Below are 25,584 nucleotides of genomic sequence, written 5' to 3' on the forward strand. Positions count from 1 at the left end.
GAGGCAGGCTGATCTCTGTAAGTTCGAGGCCAGCCTGGTCTGCAGAGTGAGTTCCAGGACAGCCAGGGCTACACAGAGAAACCCTGTCTCAAACAAAACAGAACAGAAATGTGGGTTTCGAAAGGCAGTTTAAAACTGTTAAAAACCGGGGTTGGGGATTTAGCTCAGTGGTAGAGCGCTTGCCTAGGAAGCGCAAGGCCCTGGGTTCGGTCCCCAGCTCCAAAAAAAAAAAAAAAAAAAAAAAAAAAAAAAAAAAAAACCTGTTAAAAACCAGTGACCAGCCAGACATGACATGGTGGCTCAGACTCAGACTCAAGAGCAGTCCTCAGGAAGCTGAGGCAGCCCAAGCTGTAGGGCATGTCTCTGCCTCAACCAAGTAAAATAAATCACCTGGGGAGGGAGCTCAGGGCAGAGCACTCACTTAGTCCCAGCAAGTGATGGGTTCGATTCCCCGGCACTGTATAACGAACAAATGGACCAAACCAAACATTTTCTTTTTTTTTGTTTGTTTGTTTTTTTTTAATTAACAAACAAACAAACAAATAGGTCTCGGGTTGGGGACAAACATTTTCTTTCTAACCATGTGTGCCCTAGCTCTTTCACAGACGAGATGGAGTTACTGAGGCCCATAGAGGATTGTGATAGCTGAGCCTTGCTGGCGCAGTAGACTAGGTTTGTAATCCTCCCTCTTGAGTATGGGCAGGCAGGAAGACCACAAATTCAAGGTCTGCTCGGGATAGATACATCTCAGAAGTCAGACAATCTGCGCAATTCAGAGAGATCCTATTTCAGAATAAAGGAGGAAGGAAAGGGGAGGAGGGGAGGAGGAGGGAGAGGAGCAAACCTGTCTCCGGCGGGCAGGGGGAGGTGAAGGGGGACAGTAGGGAACCACTGTTTCTCTGTGTAGCTTGGCTGTCCTGGACTCACTCAGTAAACCAGGTTGACCTTGAACAGAGATCTGCCTGCCTCTGCCCCTAGAGCATTGGGATTAAACCAGCTTGAGACTGATTCTTTAAAAAAAAAAAAAAAAGAAAGAAAGAAAACAGAAAGGAAGAAAACGGGCGGTGGAGTGGCTCGTTGGAGAAGAACACCTCCTGCTCTTCCAGAGGACTGATGTTAACAAGTTCCCAGCTCCACCTCTCCATCCCAACCACCTGTCACTCCATCTCAGAGGATCCAGCGCCCTCTTCTGGCCCCCATAGGCACTTACACATAAATAAAATAATCTTTATTTAATGGCGGTGTGTGTCCGGGGCCTGCATTTGTGTGTGCGCGTGCGCTTGCGTGTGCATTCATGTGCTGGGGCATGCACCACCATGTCCAGCTCAAGTCTAGCTTTACTCAGCATGTTGAAGAATGTACTCGTGTGTTCTTTGTGTGCACACTGTCCCCGCACTCTTCCTAAATTGGAAAAAGTGGCAGATGGACACTGTCTCAAGCCAAAGGACAGGAAATTTTAGCAAAGACTCCAGTTTTTTAAGCAGTCTCATTTTGCCCATGATTATTTTAGAAATTAACTCCTGAAGCTACCCGCTGGGTTCCACGCTCAACCTCACTAACGGGCTATGAGGAGATGTTTGCCTCTTCTGAGCAAACAGGTTGGAAACAGAGCCGAATTTTTGCAACAGTAACTAGATTCCACTTCCCAGTAGAGCAAGGACCCTACTCCTCCAGAAGAGGCTGCTTCGTGGAGACGGGAGGAAATCATATTTCTTTGGAGGGGGCTGGCAGTAGGACTAGAACCCAAAACCCAGAGTTTTGCACAAGCTATCCCCTCAGCCCATAAAGAATTTTTCTGATACCGGATGGATATTTAAAACTGCGTTTCCCTGCAGACCCTCCTCAGTATTGGAGGCTGTGCTTCTGGGTGTGGGCACAGGAAGTGGCCCTGAGATAGAGGCTGCACAACACAGTCTCTCTCCCCTTTCTGGCACTGCATGGGAGTGTCCCAGGGGATTTGGGGAGGACGGGGTAGTCAGGCAAAGGTTAGGGAGGAGAGCAGTCAGGCAGAGGCCCAGAACAACTCCAGGAAATGTTTAGATTTCTCCACCAGGAGGGAGGGCAAACAAGCTCCCCCACCCACCCCCCAAGCCTTCTGGCAGCTCAGAGCATTCTGCAGCCCAGAGTGCGAGGGAAAAGGCAAAACTAGAAAAGCAAAATCGTCCCCAGGGGTGGACCCAGCGACAAGTCTGCTGCGTGGCTGGCATCAGACCCCCAAGCTGCAGCCTGGCAATGTACGCTTTTGGAAAACTGCTCTCGCCTCAGAGCCTGACCCAGCTGCAGGCTTCACCTCTGTAGGGGACATGCAGCTTGTGATCCAGGCTGAGGAGAAAGGACCTGCTGTCGGCTTTCATTTCCTGACTGAAGTTGGGTGATGAGGTTAGGGGCCCAGCTGCCAAGGGGAACCATAGTGTTCAGATAGGCAGCTGTGCCTTTGTGTCAGCCACCTAGGATGCTCTTCCTCTCTCCGAGTGCTATGGACAACGGGTCGTGCTGTCTCATCGAGGGGGAACCCATCACCCAGGTAATGCCACCTTTACTCATCCTGGCCTTCCTGCTTGGAGCCCTGGGCAACGGCCTAGCCCTGTGTGGTTTCTGCTTTCACATGAAGACCTGGAAGTCGAGCACTATTTACCTTTTCAACTTGGCTGTAGCCGATTTTCTCCTCATGATCTGCCTACCCCTTCGGACAGACTACTACCTCAGACGTAGGCATTGGATTTTGGGGGATATTCCCTGCCGCCTGGTCCTCTTCATGCTGGCCATGAATAGGGCCGGAAGCATTGTCTTCCTCACTGTGGTGGCCGTGGACAGGTATTTCAAAGTGGTCCACCCCCACCATATGGTGAACGCCATCTCCAATCGGACTGCAGCTGCCATCGTCTGTGTCCTCTGGACTTTGGTCATCTTGGGGACTGTGTATCTTCTGATGGAGAGTCACCTGTGTGTGCGGGGGATGGTGTCATCTTGTGAGAGCTTCATCATGGAGTCAGCCAACGGGTGGCACGATATCATGTTCCAGCTGGAGTTCTTCCTGCCCCTGACCATCATCTTGTTCTGCTCCTTCAGAGTTGTTTGGAGCCTGAGACAGAGGCAACAGCTGACCAGACAGGCTCGGATGAGGAGGGCCACCCGGTTCATCATGGTGGTGGCTTCCGTGTTCATCACGTGTTACCTGCCCAGCGTGTTGGCGAGGCTCTACTTCCTCTGGACGGTGCCCTCCAGTGCCTGTGACCCCTCTGTCCACATAGCTCTCCATGTCACCCTGAGTCTCACCTACCTGAACAGCATGCTGGACCCTCTTGTGTACTACTTCTCAAGCCCCTCGTTCCCCAAATTCTATGCCAAGCTCAAAATCCGCAGCTTGAAACCCAGACGCCCAGGACGCTCGCAGGCACGGAGGTCGGAAGAGATGCCAATTTCGAATCTCTGTCGTAAGAGTTCCACCGATGTGGTAAATAGTTCCCAGAGGCCGTCTGACGGGCAGTGGGGTCTCCAAGTGTGTTGAATGCCATGAAGACAAATGGCCCAGCAGCAAAGCAGAGACCTGGGCAACTGTGAGTTAAATCTGAAGGGTGAGGGACTTGAAAAATGACAGCCCCCCCCCCCGCCCACCCGCCCGCCCGCCCCGCTCTTTCTCAGCTGTGTCTTTCTCACTCAAGTAGAAGCAAAATCTACTTCCAAATGACTGGTTTGGGTTTAAATACTCTGATGGCCATGGTAAGGGGGCAGCCGCATGTGAGTGTGAAGGAAACAGTGGGTGCCGGGGTTAGGAACTACTCAGAGCCCGTGTCGCTTTGCACGGCTGAGAAAATCGCTTTGAGCCTTGCCGGGTCTTGTTCTAGCTGGGAGAGAGTTAATGATCTCAATAACTCGTCGGTATTTCCTGGACTGAAAAAAAATAGAAACTGCACTGAGTCAATACACTTATTTCCAGCTGAGCGAGACCCTTTACAGCAGGACACCCAGTCCTAGCCGGTTTTTTATCTTTCCCTGGGGAGCCTCCCAACATTTCAATGTTTGAACATACAGGTGGCCCAGGAGGGCAAAAGAAAGAAGCTATTCCAACCCTCCTAACTTTCTGGCAATATGTTTCTTTGTTTTTTGTTATTTTGTTTTGTTTTTTTCTGATTTTAGGTTTGTTTCTTTGTTTCTCTTTTGTTTGCATTTCAAAGAAGATGTGTAGGGCCTTGTCTACACATAGGCTATCAGATATTTCTCCAGTGGAAACTGAGAGCCTTCGTACTACCACCAGGGGGTCCTTCCTGGTATTTGGGACCTGTTAGTTCCAACACTGTTGTTTTTCACTGCTTGAGGCATGACTGTGAGTTGAAATCATTTCTTCATTCTCAAGTCTCTGTCAAGAGCGCTTGCCTAGCAAGCACAAGGCCCTGGGTTCGGTCCTCAGCTCCGGAAAAAAAAAAAGTCTCTGTCAAATCCATAGTGTGTTGTCCCGCTCTATCCAGCATCCTCATGGGTTTTGTCTCTGGTGCTGGGCATTGAACTTGGGACCTTACCTGACCTAGACAAGCACTGACCACTGAACCCCACTCCCAATCCCGTCGTGTCCCTTTTAGCTGTAGTGTTGTTAGCCAACTCTTGGGAGAAAATAAAGCACTAGGGGAGGCAGCAACAGTTCAGCTCCGCTCCCTCTCATCAGTGTCTAGACTTCTAGTCAGCCATGGGGGTTTCTTCCTACTGTGGGCCTCTCTCACGCACGAATGTTCCCCAAATACTACCTGGTGTTCTCACAGCCAGGGGACTCTGAAAGCACAGGCTGCTCTCGTCCTGGAGAAGGGGAAATAGATTCCGTGTGTTAACCTTAGCTCTACTTTCAAGCCACAAAAGCGGTGACTGACAGTGATTCACTTTCGCCAATTCCCAGGGCACTCTCCCCAAGAGACACTTTAGCCAGAGACACTCCTCAAGGTTGTCCCCATGGTTTCCCTTGCCAGAGGTGTCATACAGCCTAGTAGCAAAAACCAGTCTGACTGTAGGAGCTGTCGAGATGGCTCAGAAGGTGAACAGGTCTGCCACCAAGCCACCAACCTGAGTATCCCTGAGACCCACCTGATAGAAGGCACTAAATACATTCATGCAGTAACAATGTTACTGGCGAGTGGATCTCAGTTTTGACTCTTAGTTTAAATACTTATTAGGCTTGTGCTCATAGGGAAGATTTTATTTAACTGCGCTCAGTTTCGAATTCTCCATTTGTTCAACAGGGGTGGTACTGATGCCAAAGGGTTTGGGGGCAAATTCAATAACGGTGCCCTCATTAGCATAAGGAATTTGTGGTTCCTGGGTGCCTAGAAGACCATGTGTGTACAGTAGACGAGAAATAAAGCTGCTGACCGACTTAATCACTCCAAACATGAGTCTCTGGCTACACGTGCTCGACAACGACTTACTACATTACATGGGATTTGCTGTTGTTTTTAAGCTCCAGGGTAACTTTAGTAAAGTTTAAAAAGAAAGATTCCAGGGCAAGCAAGCTATAAATCTCAGGGATGGAGGAGGGAGACGGAGAAGAGGAAGAAAGAAAGCCGTGTTTTTCTTTTGTTTTTGTTTTGTTCTTTTGTTTTTGTTTTTTTTTTTGTCAACAGCCAGAGTGGATGAACAGCCATACGGTTGGGGAGAGGGGGAGGGTTAAGGGTGGGCGAGGCCAGGAAGAGACAGAAAAGAGAAAGGGTGTGTATGCCTTTGCGAGCCAGGACTCGGGATCTCACGGGGACACGTTACTGCGTGGGGTACAGGGATGCAGACAGGCAGCCTAGACTGTGGCGGCACATACCTTCAGTCGAGGCCAGCCTGGCCTGCAGAGTGAGTTCAAGGACAGCCAGAACTACATAGAGACACCTTGTCTCCAAAACGAAACAAGCAAGCAAGCAAACAAACAAGGAAGGCGCAGAAGTTGACACAAAAGAGTCAAAAGCCCCTGAGCACCTCCTCTGCTGTCACCACCCAACTTCTCAACTTCTCCTGCTTCCTAGGGAGGAGTCAAGCCAAGAATTCTTACCAGCACCAAGGACCACATATCCATACCGGCTTTCTTTTTTCCATGTTTATAGTCGTCATCAGTTATTATTACTTTGTTTTTGGCTTTCCCAAACAGGGTTTCCCTCATAGCACTGTCTGTCCCCAAACTCACTCTGTAGACCAGGCTGGCCTCGAACTCAGAGATCCACCCGCCTCTGCCTCCCACGTGCCAGGATCAAAAGCATGCACCACCACGCCCAGCTAACTTGCTGGTCTTGAACTTGAGATCTGCCTGCCTCTGCAATGTGCTAGAAATCGGTGGAAACCAGGCTAGGGGGATATTTCAAACAGTAAAGTGCCTGTGACATGACCACCAGGACCGGAGTTTTGTCTGCAGGGCTCACATGGTGGCACATGCTCGTAATGCCAGAGCTGGGGAGACAGGGACAAGGGAGGCCCAAAGGTCAGCCAGCAGAGTCGAATGGGCGAGCCCTGGGTCTCAGTGAGAGACTCCGTGTCAGAAACAAAACAACAGCAATCATGGTGGGGGCTGGCACGATGGCTCAGTGGGTAAAGGCACGTGCCACCATGACTGATGACCTGAGTTTGACCCACCCAGGAAACTATGCGGTGGGAGGAGGGAAGCAACTTCCGCAAGTGTGCGTCTGCACTACCTGTGTGCACATATGCACGTGTGCAAATATACCCACGATCAACAAACAATGTTTTAAGTCACTCCTGAGGGATGGCAGAAGAGGTTGGTCTACAGTCTCCACATACCCTTGAAGGCACCTACATATCCTACATGCAAAAATACACAGAAACCGGTGAAAAGGCCTGGTTTTAATTCTTTTTTTTTTTCTTTATTTCGGAGCTGGGGCCTTGTGCTTGCTAGGCAAGCGCTCTACCACTGAGCTAAATCCCCAACCCCTCAATTCTATCCTTAGGCAGAACTGTTCACACCTTCGTTGCCTGATCCTAATAAAAATGGATTTAGAAAAAGTCATGTCCTGGGCTGGAGAGATGGCACAGTGGTTTAGAGCACTGACTGGGGGTTGGGGATTTAGCTCAGTGGTAGAGCGCTTGCCTAGGAAGCACAAGGCCCTGGGTTCGGTCCCCAGCTCCAGAAAAAAAAAAAAAAAAAGAACCAAAAAAAAAAAAAAAAAAAAAAAAAAAGAGCACTGACTGCTCTTCCGAAGGGTCCTGAGTTCAAATCCCAACAACCACACAGGGTGGCTCCACAACCATCTGTAACGGGGTCTGATGCCCTCTTCTGGTGTGCCTGAAGACAGCTACAGTGTGTGTATAATAAATAAATAATCTTAAAAAAAAAAAGAAAGAAAGAAGGAAAGAAAAATGCATGCCCCTTAAGTGTGACTCCAGCTCAGAAAACTTTCTGTGACGTTGTCTTCCAAGAGAAGAAATTAAAGGTCCTGTTGTAAAAAAAAAAAAAAATTATTTTCAATAAAAGATCCTGACACAGGGTTTCTTCCCACCTTTGACCATTTATGTTCCTAAATAAAAGACACACACACACACACACATCACACACACATCACACACACATCACACACACACACATACACATATCACACACACACACATCACACACACACATACACACCTCACACACACACACATCTCACACACACATCACACACACACACCACACCACACCACACATACCACACACACACATCACACACATACACACACACACATCACACACACACATCACACACACATCACACACATCACATACACACACATCACACACACATACATCACACACACATCACATACACACACATCACACACACATACATCACACACACATCACACACATCACATACACACACATCACACACACATCACACACATCACACACACATCTCACACACACACACACACACACACACACACACACACACACAGACTTTATATTTGACTATGTCTTAAGCAGCACAGTAGCTGGCAGCTGCCTACCCTCGGTGCTGTTAGAATCTACTTTCCCAAGTTACCGCTTACTGTTTACTATGTTCTGTCTCTGCTGCTCCCTCCAGTTCTTTTGCTGCTTTTGTCTTTATTTACCAATCAGCATTAACTGGGGGGCCAGGTCCCCACATCTTGGAGGCCGGAGCTTGATGACACCGCCTGTACCGCCACAGTACGGAGAACCAGGCGTAGGCCTGTGAGGTTAAAGAAAAAACACACAGGCTTGGGTCATTCATGTTAAGGAAATGAATGCCGAAGTTTTTACTAGGTTCACAGGATATGTCCCCCAACCACCCAGTAGAAGCACAATGAAGAAACGAGTTAAAACTAAATCAAGGGGTGAACAAACAGCATTTAAAGTTTTAACCATTTTTTTATTTTAAAAATAAAACACAAAACATTAAAGCAATGAGAAGCAAAAACCACAGACCTGGACTGACAGACATGGACAGCTTGGTGCACCAAGGACAGACAATAGACATAGAACTAGATGGGGTCCCACCAAAGGGACCCAGATATCCTACCTAAAGGACCCAGAACCAGAAATAAGCGCTTCTCCAATAGGAGTCAGCAAGGAGGCAGGACGTCTCCCACCCTCCTTCTGTCCTTAGGAGAGCTCCGAAAAAGCTTAAGCTCATTTTCAAACCCATTCTCTTTCATGTCTAGAAACCCACACAGGGGGTTGGGGATTTAGCTCAATGGTAGAGCACTTGCCTAGGAAGTGCAAGGCCCTGGGTTCAGTCCCCAGTTCCGGAAAAAAAAGAAAAAGAAAGAAAGAAAGAAAGAAAGAAAAGAAACCCACGCAGGCCCATGGACGGAGGCCCTTACCGCAAACCAAAAGCCTGGAAAATCGAACAAAACTTCAAGCGTAGCCTTGCCTCTAGACACACTTCCCCCTAGAAGCTGGCAGAGGGCAGCCACCTCTATCTTACCAAAAAGCTTTCTTTAGAACTGGTGAGGAAGAGGAGGGGGTTTTGAGTGTTTATTGTTAGATAAGAAAACAGTAGGCTTGGTGGAAATGATTCATCTTCTCCAGGGAAAGTCGATAGCTTATAAGGATAAGATGGAGCAAACGATAAGTGTCTTTAATCGACAGCGACAACGGAAAATATGTGAGTTCTGGAATATCCTTAGAATAGATGTTCCTAACCTATCTCCTTTTATTTTGAGGCAGGATGCCACTATGCAGCCCTGGACGGCCGGGAACTCTTTATATAGACCAGGCTGGCCTCAAACTCACAGAGATCCACCTGCCTTTTTGCCTCTTGGGTGCTTGAATTGAAGGCTCGTGCTGGGGTGTGTCCAGTGGTTAAAGACACTTGTTGCAGTTTGTTGCAGTTTCCTCTCCAACCCGAATCAGCCAGTACAAAGAAAACGCAACTCAATTAATATGAAAACTATCTAGCATCTAGATTGGGCAGATCCACCCTACACTGTCCTATTCCTAGCTCCCAAATCCCTCATCCCTTGCACCTTTTATTTGCCAGGTCTCCAGCTTCTCCTTCTCCCACGACTCCTCGCTTCTTTCCTTTCTCCTCCCCTGACTCCTCCCCCTCCTGACTCCTCCCCTCTCCTGACTCCTCCCCTCTCGCTCCCGACTTCTCCCTCTGCCCAAATCTCGAGCTCTTGCCTTTATTTTACAAATTCAGAGAGAACTCCAAGGCAAACCACAACAACACTTGCTGCTTTTGCAAAGGATCTATGTTCAGTTTGCAGCACCCATGGTGGTGGCTCACGACAGCTTTTAACTCTAGCTCTGGAAGCTCCAACATCCTCCCTCGGCCTCCACGGGTCCTATACAGGTGTGGTACACTTAAATGAAGGCAAAACGTTAATACCCATAACAAACCAATAAACCAAGAAAAAAGAAAAATGGGAAAGTCTTTGCCACCATGCCTTACCCTCTGACTGAAGACAGACTAGTTGGGATGAGGCTCAGAGTCGTGCGTGCATGGTGCTTGAAGGGTTTGGATCCCTGGCACATAAGGGGTTAAACCCACCGTTCAAGTTTTTGTAGAGGAAGCAGTGACCAGTGCTGCAAGGTCTGACCCTGTTGGCCTCTGGGCCTTCAGCCCCAAATCCAGTTCTAGGATGATGCAAGACCAGAGTCTTACAACAGATGCAACCTTAGCGAGGGAACTGGCTCTACCATCTATAGGATATAAAGCAAAACGGAAATTTTAGGGCCTTTTTCAAAAAAAAGCATTGAAAATTTCAAGATGGGACCAAGCACACTGGCACATACTTATGGCCCTAGTACCAACGGGGTTTGTTGTTGCTGCTGTTGTTTTGTGGTCATTTAAAACAGGGTCTCACTATGTAGCTTAGGCTGGTTTCAAACCACCGTGCCAGGGTGACACCAACCCGAGGGTGCGGTCTATTACTCCAGAGGACCCGGATTCAATTCCCAGCACCCAACTGTCTGAAACTCAAGTTCCAGGATCTGATATCCTCGCACGGGCATATGTCCAAGGCAGAACACTGATAAACAGAACATAAAATTTAAAAAGAGATAAACAAAGAAACTAAAAAGCCCCAAGGCTGGGATGTAGCATAGTTGAGTGAATACTTGTTTAATATACACAAAACCTGGGATTAAATCCCATTTGGCATGAACGAGAAGTGGAGGGGCACGCCTGGAACCCCGGCACTCATGAGGATCAGAAGTTCAGTTATTCTAGGGTGAACTCTGTGAGATCAAACAAACAGACAAACAGAAAACAGAAAAAATTCTTTCTCTCTCACCTTCCCTCCTCATTGTATTTATTATATACATATACATGTGTGTGTATATATACACACATATATATTTATTATATATATGTATATATGTGTATATATGTATATATGTATACATGTGTATATATGTATGTATTTGCATATACTCTGATATATATGTATGTATGTGTGGATATATATGTATGTATGTGTATATATATACATATATATATATATCTTACATATGTTTATCTCTCCACTTCTACCACTATGTCTCCTTTATTAGAGCCCCAGGTCTGTCCTATCTCCTTAGGCCACATGTGCCTTCAGTGACAATTTCAGTCTGCAGTGGGGAGGGCTTTCAAAATGTCCTCCAAGAATCTGTGCTTCCTGCCACTCGACTCTACAAGTTGTGTCCTGTCTTGGTAGAACACGAACCCTATCTGTGATGTGGTCGTGGTGGTGTTCTGGGATTCCCAAGCCAAGGATTAAGAAGGTTAGCCTGTGGCCTTCTGAAAACCCAGAGAAACCCACATACATCCCAGCCTACCCGGTGTGCAGAACATGTGGCAGGGCCACAGGAAGACGCACAGGGAGAAGCGTATGACTATACCAAGAGGGTGAGGGACCCATGTGTCTCCCTGTCATCCTTGACCATCTGTCAGGACTCATCGTCAACTTGACTGCACACACTTTCCGTGTGTGTGTGTGTGTGTGTGTGTGTGTGTGTGTGTGTGTGTGTGCGCGTGTTCTCAGAGAGGTTTACCGGAGGAGGGAAGGCCCACCCTAGGTGTGGGCAGCTCCATTGTATAGGCTAGAGTCTCACACTGATAAAAAGAAGAAAGGAACCTCAAGTTCATCTCCCTCTGCTTCCTGACTGCAGCGAGTGTGTGGTGACGCCATGCCTTGTGCTCAGAGCTGTGGCACCTTCCCACCACGCTGGCCTGTATCCCCTCAAACTGTAAGCCAGAACCAAACCCTTAAGTTGCTTTTGTTGAGTATCTCGTCACGTCAAGGAGAAAAACTAATAACCCATGTGTATAACTCTAGCCTAGGCCCCAGCTGAAAAGCCCCCAAGGAGACCAGCTGAGTCCAGTCATGATACCCATAAATACCATGAGACCCAGATAGCTATGACTAGTAATTATTTTAAGCTACTGGTTTTGGTGGTGACTCCTTAACCAGTAGTAGATAACAAAAACAGAAGCCCAGGTTAGTTGCAGACATGAGACAGTTACCTACTTAAAGCCTCTAAGCCGATGGTTCTCAACCAGTGGGTCTCGACCCCCCTGGGGGGAGGTGACAATTCTTTCACAGAGGTTGCTATCTTGCTTGTCAGATATTTACATTATGACTCACAACAGTAGCAACATTACAGTTATGAAATAGCAGTGAAAATAAACGCATGGTTGGGTGGCCACCACAACATGAGGAACTGAATTAAAGGGTCACAGCACGAGGAACGTTGAGAAGCCACTGCTCTAGGCCCTGTTTTTCCAGTCTCCAGGCAAGGATAACAACACCTCTCTCCCAGGACTTGTGTGAAGAAAAAAATGGGACTACACGTGAAAATCTCTCAGTAGGACGCCTGCTGCAGGGCAGGCCGTTGACAAAGGTCGGCTGGTATGCTTGTTTTACGTTTGTTCTGTTGGAGACCAAACCTCAGGGTGTCGGGCACCATAGGCGAGAGCTCTACCACTGGTCTACAGCCCTGGCCCATTATACTTATTTGCTTAATTATTTGTTTTGTTATATCTGTTTGTTTTTTGAGACATGTAGCTGTGGCTGACCCAGAAACTTGGCGTGTAGCCCAGGCTGGCCTCAAATTCGAAGAGATGTCTCTCCAATGCTAGTATTCAAAGCATCTGCTCCCACCCCTTGGCTTTATTTACTCTTTTTTTTTTTTTTTTTCCTTTTCTTTTTTTCGGAGCTGGGGACCGAACTCAGGGCCTTGCGCTTATTAGGCAAGCGCTCTACCACTGAGCTAAATCCCCAACCCCTATTTACTCATTTTTAATCGGTTAATTTTTGTTTTTTTGGGTTTTTTTTGTTTTTTTTGTTTTATTTGTACATATGTCTGCATGAGAGTCTCAGATGACCTGGAGCTGGAGTTGCAGTTGTGAGCTGCGATGTGGATACTGGGAATTGAACCAGGGTCCTCTGGGAGAGCAGTCAGTGCTCTTAACTGCTGCTGAGCCATCTTTCCCGCCCCCTTGTTTTTTGAGTCAAGGTCTACATATCCTTTCTGGCTAGCCTAGAATTCATCATGAAGACTAGGCTAGCCGTGAACTTGCAGTGATCCTCCTGCCTCTGCTTGCTTCCTTAGTTCCAGGCTCATAGGCCTATACCACCATGCCCTATCAAAGCTTTAAAATTGTTTTCTGGGAGCAGTGGCAAACATCTGGAGTACCAGTTACCCAGAGGTCTGAGGAAGAAGAATCCTTTGACCCAGGAACTCAAGGTTAGCCTGGGCAACATATTGAGATCCTCCTCATCTGAAAAATTAATTAATGATAACTTCTTTGAGAACCATGGCACATCTTCAAGCTGTCCCATCCAGTGTAGGGGCTCTCAGTGGTTGAGAGTCATGCTCATGAGTATAATTTCCTTTCCACTAAGCTGTGGAATCACTGTAAGTGATTCGTTGTAACAAGTTCCTGTACAGCTCATGCACCAGTAAGGAAAAACAAAAAAGAAAAGAAAGACCAGCACAAGACAGGGCGTGCCCTCCAGAGGTGGGAAGACTGGAAATTCCATAGCCCTGGCACCCAGAGGCCTCAATTTACATTCCCTCTGAGTAGCTCCAAACTTCCTGTTTAGAAGCTTTGAATGTGAGCATTGTAGGGAGGCTGTCAGGAGCAGGGAGGGAGGGGTGTCACCTAGGTCCCCAGTTTCCACAAGAGGAATCTGAGGGGACAAGTGAAGGGCATCACAGCCCACTAAGGATGGATCCAGAATTAGCCGTTCTACTTTGCCATATTTAACTATTTGTTGTTACTCTAATTTTATCCGTGATAGGCTGGGTGGGGGTGGCACAAGCCTTTAATCCCAGAAGTCGGGAAGCAGAGGCAAGTGGATCTCAGAGTTGGAGGCTAACCGGATCTACAGAGTGAGTTCCAGGGCTACACAGAGAAACCCCGTCTCAAAAAAAAAAAAAAGATCTCCACGACTGTCTGGTTTCATTTCTGTTTGCTGTGAAAAAAATGCCCTGACAAAAAGCAGCATGGGGGTGGGGGGTTTACTTCAGTTGGTCACTCCAGTCCTCTATTGTGGGGAAGTCAAGGTAGGAAGTTGAGGCAGCTGGTTACATTATAGCCACACTTAGAGCAGAGAGAGATGAAGGTATGTAACCTTGCTTACTTGCTTGTATTAAGCTCAACTCAGTTTCTCCACTCTTATACAGTTCAGGACCCCCTTGCCCAAGGAATGGTGCCACCCATGGTGGACTAAGTCTTCCTATATCAATTAACTTAATTAGGACAATCTCCTACAGATATACCCATAGGCAAACCCAACATAGACAATCCCTCATTGAAACTCTACCCAATTGTTTCTAGGTTGTGTTAGATTAGCAATTAAAGCTAACCTTTTTTTTTTTTTTTTGGTTTTTTTTTTTTTTTTCGGAGCTGGGGACCGAACTCAGGGCCTGGCGCTTGCTAGGCAAGCGCTCTACCGCTGAGCTAAATCCCCAACCCCAAAGCTAACCTTTATAATGGCTACTTTTTTTCCCTTCTTCCAGTTGTTAGTTCCTTTGCTTTGGTTTGAGACATTGTCTCAAGTAGATCGGGCTAACCTTGAACTCATTCTAGACCTGAGAAGGGCCTTGAATTCCTGATCTTTCTGCTTCTGTCTCTCTCTCTCTCTCTCTCTCTCTCTCTCTCTCTCTCTCTCTCTTTAAAGATTTATTTATTTATTTATTATGATTAAGAATTCCAGAAGAGGGCACCAGATCTCATTATAGATGGTTGTGAGCCACCATGTGGTTGCTGGGATTTGAACTCAGGACCTCTGGAAGAGCACACAGTGCTCTTAACTGCTGAGCCATCTCTCCAGCCCCTCTGCTTCTGTCTCTTAAGAACTGGGATTACGGGGTTGGAGATTTAGCTCAGTGGTAGAGCACTTGCCTAGCAAGCGCAAGGCCCTGGGTTCGGTCCCCAGCTCCGATAAAAAGAAAAAAAGAAGAACTGGGATTACAAGATCCTAGGTTGAATTCAATGTCTAGCACCAGATCAAGTGACTCGTATTCATCTGCAACTCCTGCTTCAGGGAACCTAATACCTTCGGCTGGTCTCTGAGAGCGCCTGCATTCACATGCATCTATATACACAAAGACACACAGACACACAGACTCTCTCTCTCTTTCTCTCTCTCTCTCTCAATTAAAAAATATACATGTTTCAAAAAGTCTTTTTAAAAAATACAATATTGGGCTGGAGAGATGGCTCAGTGGTTAAGAGCCCCGACTGCTCTTCCAGAGGTCCTGAGTTCAATTCCCAGCAACCACATGGTGGCTCACAACCATCTGTAATGGAATCCGATGCCCTCTTCTGGTGTGTCTGAGGACAGCTATAGTGTACTCATGTACATAAAACAAATAAATCTTTAAAAAAAAAAATACAACATTGTTTGGCCAGATGGTGTACTGAGTAAAGGTGCTTGATGCCAAGCCTGACTGACTGAGTTCAACACCCAGATAACGGAGAACCAATTATTTTAGGTTGTCTCTGACCTCTACACCTGTGCTGTGGCATTTATCCCCTCCCTTCCCAAATGAAGGAATGTAATTAAAATTTTCCAGTCAATAAAGACACTGAAAGGTAGTAAACCTCAGTGAGGAGGGGCAGGGGGTTGGCAGTCTGTTAGATTCGATCCAAGTTCCGCTGGGCTATCTTAGGTAAGTTAGCAACCTCTCCAAGTGTCACTTGCCTCATTTGGAAATCATAATCACCAAGACTTTTGCAACCTCGAATACAGAGGATAAGAGAAGATGACATATATTTAAATCGTGGGGAGCTGGCTCAGTTATTAAGATCTGCTCTCGCAGAGGACTCAGGTTCTGTCCCCAGCACCCACATGATGGCTCACAACCATCTATAACTCAACTTCTAGGAATTGCCGTCCTCTTCTGGCCTCTTTGGATACTGCAGCGAGTGGTGTACATAACTTTCTAACACAGGCAAGCTCTCATACACACTTAAAACCAAATCGGCTGGGTGTGGTGGCACACGCCATTAGTCCCAACACCCGAAGAGCAGAGGCAGGCAAATCTCCAAGTTCAAGGTCAGCCTGGTCTACATAGTGTATTATGTGACTGCCAGGGCTACAAGGAGAAATCACATCTCAAAAACCAATAAACAGGGGCTGGGGATTTAGCTCAGTGGTAGAGCGCTTACCTAGGAAGCGCAAGGCCCTGGGTTCGGTCCCCAGCTCCGAAAAAAAAAAAAAAAACCAATAAACAAACAAACAACAGAGAAATAAATCTTTAAGACAGGGAGCCTGGCACACTGGAGACTGCAATGTGGGCACCTCCAGTCTCAAAATTATCATTTTCATTGTCAGCATCTCTGTGATGCATCTCTGATCCTATAGGATCCAAGATTAGATCACCCTAAGTCTAGTCTACAAAGGTCTATCAAATGCTATCAGAGGATTTTGTATGCAACTAAAGGGATACATTTTCTTTCTTTTTTTTTTTCTTTTGTTTATGTTTTTTGAGACAGAGTTTCTCTGTGTAGCCCTGGCTGTCCTGGAATTCTGAATTCCATCAGTAGAGCCCGTGAACTCAGAGATTCACCAGTATGCACCACAACCACCACCACTCCCAGCAAATTTCCAATTTCTAACTCAAAGTAGAACAGCAAAATTTATGAACCTTATGCACGTGTGTGTGTGTGTGTGTGTGTGTGTGTGTGTGTGTGTGTGTGTGTATGCCAAAATACTCAACAGGTAGATACTCTATAGGATGACACTTAATCACACTAGAAAAAAAAAAAAAAAAGGAAAGGAAATGTCTTTCTGCAAGGCAGAGCTCAATACCCTTTCGGGACTTGAAAGCCAGAGCTATTTCTACAAATATCACACACCCAGGCGCTGTGCTATATGTCTGCAATTGTCTGCCATCCCAGTACTCGGGAGGCAGAAGCAGGAAGATGGAGAAGCCAGCTTGGAAGACATAGCAAGATTCTGTCTGAGAGAAAGAAAGAAAAGGAAAAGAACCTGGTGCTAGAGACCTGAGCTGGAGGTTAAGAGCACACGCTGCTCCTGCAGAGGACCTGCGTTCTGCTCCCTACCCCCATATCGGGTACCTCATAACTGGCTGTAACTCCAGCTCCAGGGCCTCCAACAGCCTCTGGGGCTGCTGTCACATGTACATAGCCACACAGACATACATGCATACATATCAGTAAAAATAAAAGTAAGTTCTAGAAGGAAAAAAAGGGGGGAAGAGGGAGAGAGAGAGAGGAGAGAGAAGAGAGAGAGAAGAGAGAAGGAGAGAGAGAGAGAGAGAGAGGAACTGTATACACTTTTCCAATGCGCAGTACAATTTCACTCGAACTCTTGCTGCCCCTGGAAAGCCTTGCTGTTCGTTCAGCACAGGGCATGATATTACTGCCATTGTTAATTTATTAATTGTGCAAGCCAAGCAAACGCCAGTGGATGAATTCTCCCAGGCCAACCCGCTAGCCAGTGTGCACGCATCGCATGCAGCAGCCTTCAGAAGGAATGGCCTCAGATTTTACTCACCCACCATTGACAGCCGGCTTGCCTAAACTTATCCCTTACACTTAGAAAATTCGTGGGTTCCTGTCTGCCCAGGGGACTTTTTTTTTTTTTACGACTTGTTTATGCAAACAGCAGGTTGCACAAGAGCCTCCCTAGCTTTTTTTTTTTTTTTAAATGATTTCGTAGTTTCCTGGTAACCATTCAGTCATCTCTTTCAACACCCTGACATGACATAAAGCTCAAGGCTGAACCACACGTTCACCACACAGACACTCACTCACTCACTCGCCTTGAGCCTTCGCTAGGTGAGGCGCTCCGGGGCTGGACCGGCCAGATCTCCTCATGAGCAAGCAGAACCACTTTCTGGTGATAAACGGCAAGAACTGCTGTGTGTTCCGAGATGAAAACATCGCCAAGGTCCTGCCGCCGGTGTTGGGGCTGGAGTTTGTGTTTGGACTCCTGGGTAATGGCCTTGCCTTGTGGATCTTCTGTTTCCATCTCAAATCCTGGAAATCCAGCCGGATTTTCTTGTTCAACCTGGCCGTGGCTGACTTTCTCCTGATCATTTGCTTGCCGTTCTTGACGGACAACTATGTCCAGAACTGGGACTGGAGGTTCGGGAGCATCCCCTGCCGCGTGATGCTCTTCATGTTGGCCATGAACCGACAGGGCAGCATCATCTTCCTCACGGTGGTGGCTGTGGACAGGTACTTCAGGGTGGTCCACCCGCACCACTTCCTGAACAAGATCTCCAACCGGACGGCGGCCATCATCTCTTGCTTCCTGTGGGGCATCACCATCGGCCTGACAGTCCACCTCCTCTACACGGACATGATGACCCGAAACGGCGATGCAAACCTGTGCAGCAGTTTTAGCATCTGCTACACTTTCAGGTGGCACGATGCAATGTTCCTCTTGGAATTCTTCCTGCCCCTGGGCATCATCCTGTTCTGCTCTGGCAGGATCATTTGGAGCCTAAGGCAGAGACAGATGGACAGGCACGTCAAGATCAAGAGGGCCATCAACTTCATCATGGTGGTTGCCATTGTGTTTGTCATCTGCTTCCTGCCCAGTGTGGCCGTGAGGATCCGCATCTTCTGGCTCCTCTACAAACACAACGTGAGGAACTGTGACATCTACTCCTCTGTGGACTTGGCCTTCTTCACCACCCTTAGCTTTACCTACATGAACAGCATGCTCGACCCGGTGGTCTACTATTTCTCCAGCCCATCTTTCCCCAACTTCTTCTCCACGTGCATCAACCGTTGCCTTCGAAGGAAAACCTTGGGCGAACCAGATAATAACCGGAGCACGAGTGTGGAGCTCACGGGGGACCCCAGCACAATCAGAAGTATTCCAGGGGCATTAATGACTGACCCCAGTGAGCCAGGCAGCCCCCCTTATCTGGCTTCCACATCTCGTTAAGTCCGCTATGCCAAGAAGGGAGATCGCCACTCAGGTCTATGGCTCTCTGGAGAGACAGTTTGGCTGTCACACAGGGGTAACATCCTCAAACACGGCTTGTGCTTTCTTGGGACTTCTAGATTCCGGAGAATCGGATTGAGAGAAAACGGCATGGTGCAGTGAGCGGTTTGGTTGCAAAGTGCGGCCATAGAAATCTCAGAGAACAGAAAGCAAAGTCTCCAGACAGTGGAAACTCCTCAGCCTCCCAAGCCGACAGGGCTGAAGAAGACAGAGTCCTGCAGAGTTTGAGCCCTCGGAGCACCCAGACACACCATCCGTACCTATGGTGTTTTAGCTTCCTCCCTCAGTTCTGCTCAAAGACACGGATGGTCCTTCACCGCTAGGGCCCTACCTAGCCTGTCCGTGCACCCCAGTGGGGACAAGGAGAGCCAAGAAACTGGACAGGATCTCTCCCCAGGTGTCACTGATAAGCCAGTGGGTCACTTGTGTTCTGTGGGACTAGTTTACCTTTCAGCCGGACTTTAGCAGAAATGGAAGAGGGGAGAAGATTGGAAAGATTTGATTATTCTCGAGTCTCTCCCTCCAGTGGTGGTAAGAGGGGGGATAGCCCAGGAGGGACTGCACTCAGAGCTGGAGGGAATCGCTCTGTGAGAAATTCAGCTGAGCAGTTAAAAGGCTTTGGGGAAAACAGCGGTTTCCCTCCTCTGCCTGCTTTTCTTATTCAAAGGGATTCAACTGCGCCCACGGTTAAGGTGGGGGGCGGGCTCGTCACTTGGGTTTCTGTACTTGACAGCTACCATTTCAATAAATTTCGACAGGAGACGCGGGCTGCTGTGGCGTTTTGTCTGGGTTAGGGTTCACAGAAACCGTCTTCTTACTTAAGACCTGGGTTATGAACTGTATCCTAGCAGGGAAATCCGGGGTACCGAAGAAACACAGAAGGGTGCAGAGCCCTGTCGTGAAACACCCAAGGGGAGATGGGCACCGGTGGGGAATACATAACGTATTATGTTTGGAAGGGCCATACAGAAGAGTTTGCAATGGAGCTTTTCCCTTTACAGTTTGGTGAGCGCTGCTATAAATAGCTGTATATTAAAAAAAAAAAAAAAAAAGGAATCAGGCCAGAGTGGGCTTTTTTTTTTCTCCCCTCCCCTAGGAGAAGGAAGACCGGCTTCCTATGGAATGGTTTCAGTTCCCAGTCCAGAGCCAGAAAGGAGATGTACAGGGGTGCGCCTGCCAGTTGAGAAACAAGAAGTGTCTGTTATACTTTCGTTTCCAGTTTCTGTCCCTCCTAGATCCTTTGGCAAGATGAGGCTTTTTTTTTTTTCTCTTCCTCCCGAGCTGGATGCAGATTAAGAATCCCGATCCTTGGATTTCTCAGCCTTCGTTGCATGGCATGAAACGAACCAGGGACAGATGGACGGTCTCTAGTTCAAGGGTTCCCGGTTTTCTGTCTCTATTACCCTCAGCTCCTCCAAGCAGGAATTTAAAAGCAGGGCTTGCCTTCTTATGGAAGGCGGCAGACAAGAAGCTTGGAGCTGAGGAGGGATTTCCCCAGCTCAGATGAGTCACAGGGAACGGGGCGGTGAAACTCCTGGTCCTTGATCATCGGTTGAAGTCACCGATTTACATTTGCTTGTTTGGTGTTTGGAATGTTGAACAGCACCTGTGTGCCAGACACAGTTCTGGGTGGTGGCAATACAGCCAGGAGTAAAGCGGGTAGATGGTCTTCTTCAGGTTGAACTCAAATTCAAGACGGGGAGGCAAGCAGGATTGAAGGAAAAGACATGAATGAAAAGGGATTGGTGTTGTGAAAGCAGTCGTTCACAACTGTGGGAACAGAGAGGATAGCTAGGGTGGAAGGGCCTCCAGGAGGAAGTGACGTTGAGTTGAGCCAGGATTAACTAGACAGAGCAAGCCATGAAAAACTCTGGGCTGGGGGGTGTGGGAGGGAGATGAGTGCAAAGGTCCTGAGGTAGCCAGGAATTTGATGTGTATGAGTTGGTCTCCTAAGGGCTGCCTTAACAAAGAACCACAAACTGAGTGGCTTAAAAGAATAGAAATTTATTGTTAATGTTTGGAGGACAGCTATCAAGGTGTTGGCCCGGATTTGGCTCCTAGCACCAGTTCTGCCAGATCTCACTCTAACCCCTGTGATTGACAGCAATTCTTCTGCTGCTTGGCTTGGAGAAACGATTCTCCACTCCCTGCCTGCTGAGATTACAAGCATGTTTGTACCATCCATCATGCCCGGTACTGGGGATCAAACTCAGCTCCGTTTGCAGCCAAGTGCTTTTGCCCTCCAAGGCACCTGGCTGGCCCCAGTTACCGTGTTACCGTACTATGCCTGTGTTTTCTTTCATGCCCACTAAATCTGTCTTGCAGCTGCTGTCTTTACTTTGGGAACATGACAGACAGTTCTAGGGGCTGCACATTCCACTTCCTCTGAACTCTGTCTGCAGAGAAGAGACTTTCTCTTTTTTATTCCCAGCAACCTCTTCCAAATGTGGACAGATCATCTTCCTAGTCTAGACCCAGAAACCAGGGGTTCAAGACCACGTCCATTCCTGATGTCAGGAACTCTCTTCCCTTTCAGATTTATTAGATTATCCCCAACCCAGCTCTGGATTCTTTCTTAGAGTCAGGGATTCTAAACAGCGTCCAGGATTCTAAGGAAAACACACCCTGGCCCTTCAACTGTGGCTCAGTTTAACATTAAAAACACTTCCTGAAATGTGACCTGTGCTGTGTGGGATTCATTGTTGACAAGCATCAGCTGCCCACACAGATGACCTGTCCAGGGCCCTCTGACCCCTCATCCTCATGTCCCCAACTTTGCATCTGTAATCAATGGCTTAAGAAACCAGTTCTTCAAGGTACCTCAGACAGAGGCAGTGTTGGCAAAATCACAGAGTTACCATTTACCAACGTCAATGGATTTGGGTCAGCTCTGGCTGGCCCAGCTTTGCTTCAGATTGGTGATGTCTTCACATTGGAACAAGGCCGTCCCTGCAGAACAGGTCTGTAGTCTACTTGGGAGGCTGAGATAGGAGGCTGGCTTATGCCTGGGAATTTGGGGTCAATCTGATCAATACAGGAAGACCCTGCCTCAAAGCAAACGCAAACACAAAAATCATGGCTGGGAAAATGGCGGAGCCTCGCAAGTGCCAGCCACACAGAGCTTAGGTGTGATGGCGAGAATCTTGCATCTCCTGCCCTTGGGAGGCTGGATCTCAGGAGTCTGAGGCCAGCCTGGTCAACATAGAGAGTTCCAGGTCAGACAACACTACGCATAGTGTGACTCAGCCACAGAACCAAACCAAACAAAACCAAAACAACGCCCCCCCCCAACCAAATCAAATCGAACCAAACTAAATCAAACAAGCGAGCAAACAAAAGGCTAGAAACAGCAGCACACATCTGTACTCCTAGGGCTGAGAAGGCAAAGACAGCGGGGGTCCGGGAGGGGAATCACTGGAGTCTACTGGTCACGTGGCTTAGCAGAACTGGTAGCTCCAGGTTCAATGAAAGATTTTGTATCAAAAAGAAAGGAAGGCTATTCTTCTATGTATTTTTTTGTTGTCGTGATAGGAGAGTAATATCCGTTATAATGAGTTCATGCAAGGGTCCCAGTGCTACAAAGAACTACAATATATTCCTGATACACACCCATGTCCTCCCTCTGGAAACATTACCTTGGGAGGGAAGGGAGGATGCTCAAGGAACTCACAAGAAAATGAGAAGCCCCAGCGGGCTACCCCTGAGGAGATGTAAGTAACTAAGAGGGGAAGTTCTTCAGTAGGACTGCCTTCAAGATGGCAGTCACGCCGGGGTGGGTTTTCCAGAAATGCTGCTGCCTTTTACTTAGTCATGTTCCTGAGAACAACCTCAAGAAACTCACTGGTTCTCTGAACTTGACATAAGTGGAATCGTTTGGCCCCCTGTTCAAGATAATCTGATCTGAGGCGAACAGACGTCTCTTTACGCGGTCTGTGGAAATTCACACAACTTCAGATTAGCTTGTGCAAGAAATTAAAAGTGGAGAGAGGAAGAATATGTCAGAGAAGACGCAGAAAGGTAAACTAGGCCAGATGTGAGAGCAGTACATCTGTAGAAGCAGCCCTTAGAAGGTCAGGCCGAAGGACCGTGAGTTCAAGACCCGCCTGGACTACACAGTGTATTTAGAGTCCCAAGGTGAATCCCTATTTAAAGGGACATAAACTTAACTTGGGCAACTCCAAGCCAGTACAGGGTCCTTCACCTCACGCTTAGCCGTGAACGTGACTCAGCCTGTGTACACATCAGCCAAGTCACATTTTTACACGGGAGAACCCACTGATCCCCACCCAAATCACTGCTTAGCAAATGCCGTGAAGGGGCCAGCGAGATGGCTCAGCACAGAAAAGGGCCTGCCGCTACAGCCCGATGACCTGAGTTCAAGCCCAAGAGCCCATATAAAAGAGCTGGAGGTGGTGGTGTGCATGGGTCCTCACAACTCTCCTGCAGAGAGACGAAAGGCAGAGAGGCTCACAGGCCAGTGAGTCTGGAGCAAGAAGCCCATCAGAAACAAGAAAGTCGGGGCTGGGGATTTAGCTCAGTGGTAGAGCGCTTACCTAGGAAGCGCAAGGCCCTGGGTTCGGTCCCCAGCTCCGAAAAAAAGAACCAAAAAAAAAAAAAAAAAAAAAATGCTTGCTCCGCAGACATGAGGACACAAGTCTGGTTACCGGAACTCAGCTAAAATGCTCAGCATGGTGGCACTCGCTTGTAGTCATGGTGCTGGGGAGGTGAGGACAGACAGACTCATGGGGCTGTCTGGCTAGCTAGACTTGTCTACTTGTCCAGCTCCAGGCCAAGAGAGAGACCGAGTCTCAGAAAACAAGGCGAGGACTGATGAGGTGGAACCTTGAGGGTTCTTTGGAAAGTCGGTTGGATGGTGTTCTGCTGGGGCAAACATGGGAAAGATTCTTTGCTAGCAACACGAATGTATTGGTCTGTCTCACAGTACAGAGTTGAACTCCATTTGTTGGGACGCCATAAAGAGAAACGCTGCCAAAATCTTCTGGGGGTATACTGCAGATTCTTGTCACCTCTGTGGACTGGAGCTGACTGGACGCACATGCTGAGGCGAGAATGGTGCCGAGACAAGGCATATATAGGACACGTGATGTTTGGAGGGTATAAATCAGACTCCACAGAGTGACAGAGACACGGCATGGCTTGCAGGTACAGCTAGCTGTGCAATGCTTGTGGGTCTCCAGTCTTCGCTGATCTTCACTTCCTTGAGAGAGGCACAGCCGAGAACTGGTGTCCCTCCGAGTCCCTCCTGCTGACTCGAGTCATGGCTGAGCCCTGGCTATCTCTGCTCAGTCGTGTCACTGCTGTGGCTAATCCAACACTATCTAACCGGACTGCCAGGGTATCCGTGAGGTGTTTGCAAGTGGATCGAGCTGCCGCTGCCTGCTAATCTGTGAACCGAACTGCTGATTTCCAGACAACACAGACCAGAGTTGCTCCAAAGAACGTTTCTTTTTTTTTTTTTTTTCTTTTTTCTTTTTTTTTCGGAGCTGGGGACCGAACCCAGGGCCTTGCGCTCGCTAGGCAAGCGCTCTACCACTGAGCCAAATCCCCAACCCCCAAAGAACCTTTCTAAACAGGCCCTTTCCCACTCCCTGCCCCACCTCCCGGATCCTTTCTTTCCCACTACCTCTTGAGGGTGATAGATTACAAGGAAGGTTAAGGTTGGGGATTTAGCTCAGTGGTAGAGCGCTTGCCTAGGAAGCGCAAGGCCCTGGGTTCGGTCCCCAGCTCCAGAAAAAAAAAAAAAAAAAAAAAAAAAAGAACCAAAAAAAAAAAAAAAAAAACAGACAAGGAAGGTTAAAGTGTTTAAGAACCATCGTTTAAAATAGGATTGGAAAATAAATAAAGTTACAGACTGGCGAGATGGCTCAGTAGGTTCGGGTGCTTGCCAACCTGGAAGACCTGAGTTCTATCTCTAGACCCTACGTAGAGGAAGGAGAAAGCCGGCTGCTACCAGTTGTCCTCTGACCTGTGCCTGAGCTCAGTGGTATTCATGCCCACTTCACACACACACACACACACACACACACACACACACGAGAGAGAGAGAGAGAGAGAGAGAGAGAGAGATGGAGAGAGAGAGAGAGATCGAGAGAGAGAGAGAGATCGAGAGAGAGAGAGAGAAAAAGAGAGAGAGAGAGAGAGAGAATAATTATGGATGGCTCCTGAAGAGTAACACTTGGCCTCTGGCTTCCACATGTACATGCACACACATACACCAGCACCCACACATGCATCCACCCGCCTACACACAAAAGACAGACAGACAGAAGTTCTGTAAGTTCTGTCCTTTGTCTTCGATGACCAAAGGGACACGGCTATTTCATAACCAGTGCTGGATTCTCTTCAGGCTCCACTGTAACATTTGGCTGCACTCTGTCTCTTCAGGGAAAAGGGGCTGGCGTCCGGCAGGGCAATCATCCGGGCCTGACCTAAGGTCCACAATCCCACGGCCCTGTGTGAGGGAAAAAAAAAAAAAAGGCCCTTCAGGCTCTCAACAAATATTGATGTATCCGGAGCCCCGGCCACACCCAGATGAGAATTTACACTGGAAACAGCACCTGGCCTCCTCAAGGCAAGTCAGCACGGAAGGGAAATCGAACTCTTCTGTAGAAAGCAGCTGGTTTCTTCTCAGCATTTGCAAGACATGTAACACTCAGTCGGTGG

The 25,584-nt window shown here is 47.9% G+C and overlaps 2 protein-coding genes across 2 annotated transcripts; both read left to right on the forward strand.

Moving 5' to 3' along the window:
* The first annotated feature begins 2,105 nt into the window (after positions 1-2,105).
* Positions 2,106-5,360, forward strand: Hcar1 (hydroxycarboxylic acid receptor 1). Its single transcript, NM_001145334.2, has one exon. It carries the CDS (start codon positions 2,453-2,455, stop codon positions 3,506-3,508), a length of 1,056 nt encoding a protein of 351 aa, NP_001138806.2. The 5' UTR covers positions 2,106-2,452; the 3' UTR covers positions 3,509-5,360.
* Positions 5,361-17,675: 12,315 nt separating this feature from the next.
* Positions 17,676-19,662, forward strand: Hcar2 (hydroxycarboxylic acid receptor 2). Its single transcript, NM_181476.2, has one exon. It carries the CDS (start codon positions 17,758-17,760, stop codon positions 18,838-18,840), a length of 1,083 nt encoding a protein of 360 aa, NP_852141.1. The 5' UTR covers positions 17,676-17,757; the 3' UTR covers positions 18,841-19,662.
* Positions 19,663-25,584: the final 5,922 nt, after the last annotated feature.

The sequence above is a fragment of the Rattus norvegicus genome, chromosome 12, assembly GCF_036323735.1.
Source record: "Rattus norvegicus strain BN/NHsdMcwi chromosome 12, GRCr8, whole genome shotgun sequence".
NCBI lineage: Eukaryota > Metazoa > Chordata > Mammalia > Rodentia > Muridae > Rattus > Rattus norvegicus.

Bases quoted from the DNA above. Each gene is read 5' to 3' on its own strand.
- Hcar1 (NM_001145334.2), top strand. From the start codon at position 2,453: ATGCTCTTCCTCTCTCCGAGTGCTATGGACAACGGGTCGTGCTGTCTC.
- Hcar2 (NM_181476.2), top strand. From the start codon at position 17,758: ATGAGCAAGCAGAACCACTTTCTGGTGATAAACGGCAAGAACTGCTGT.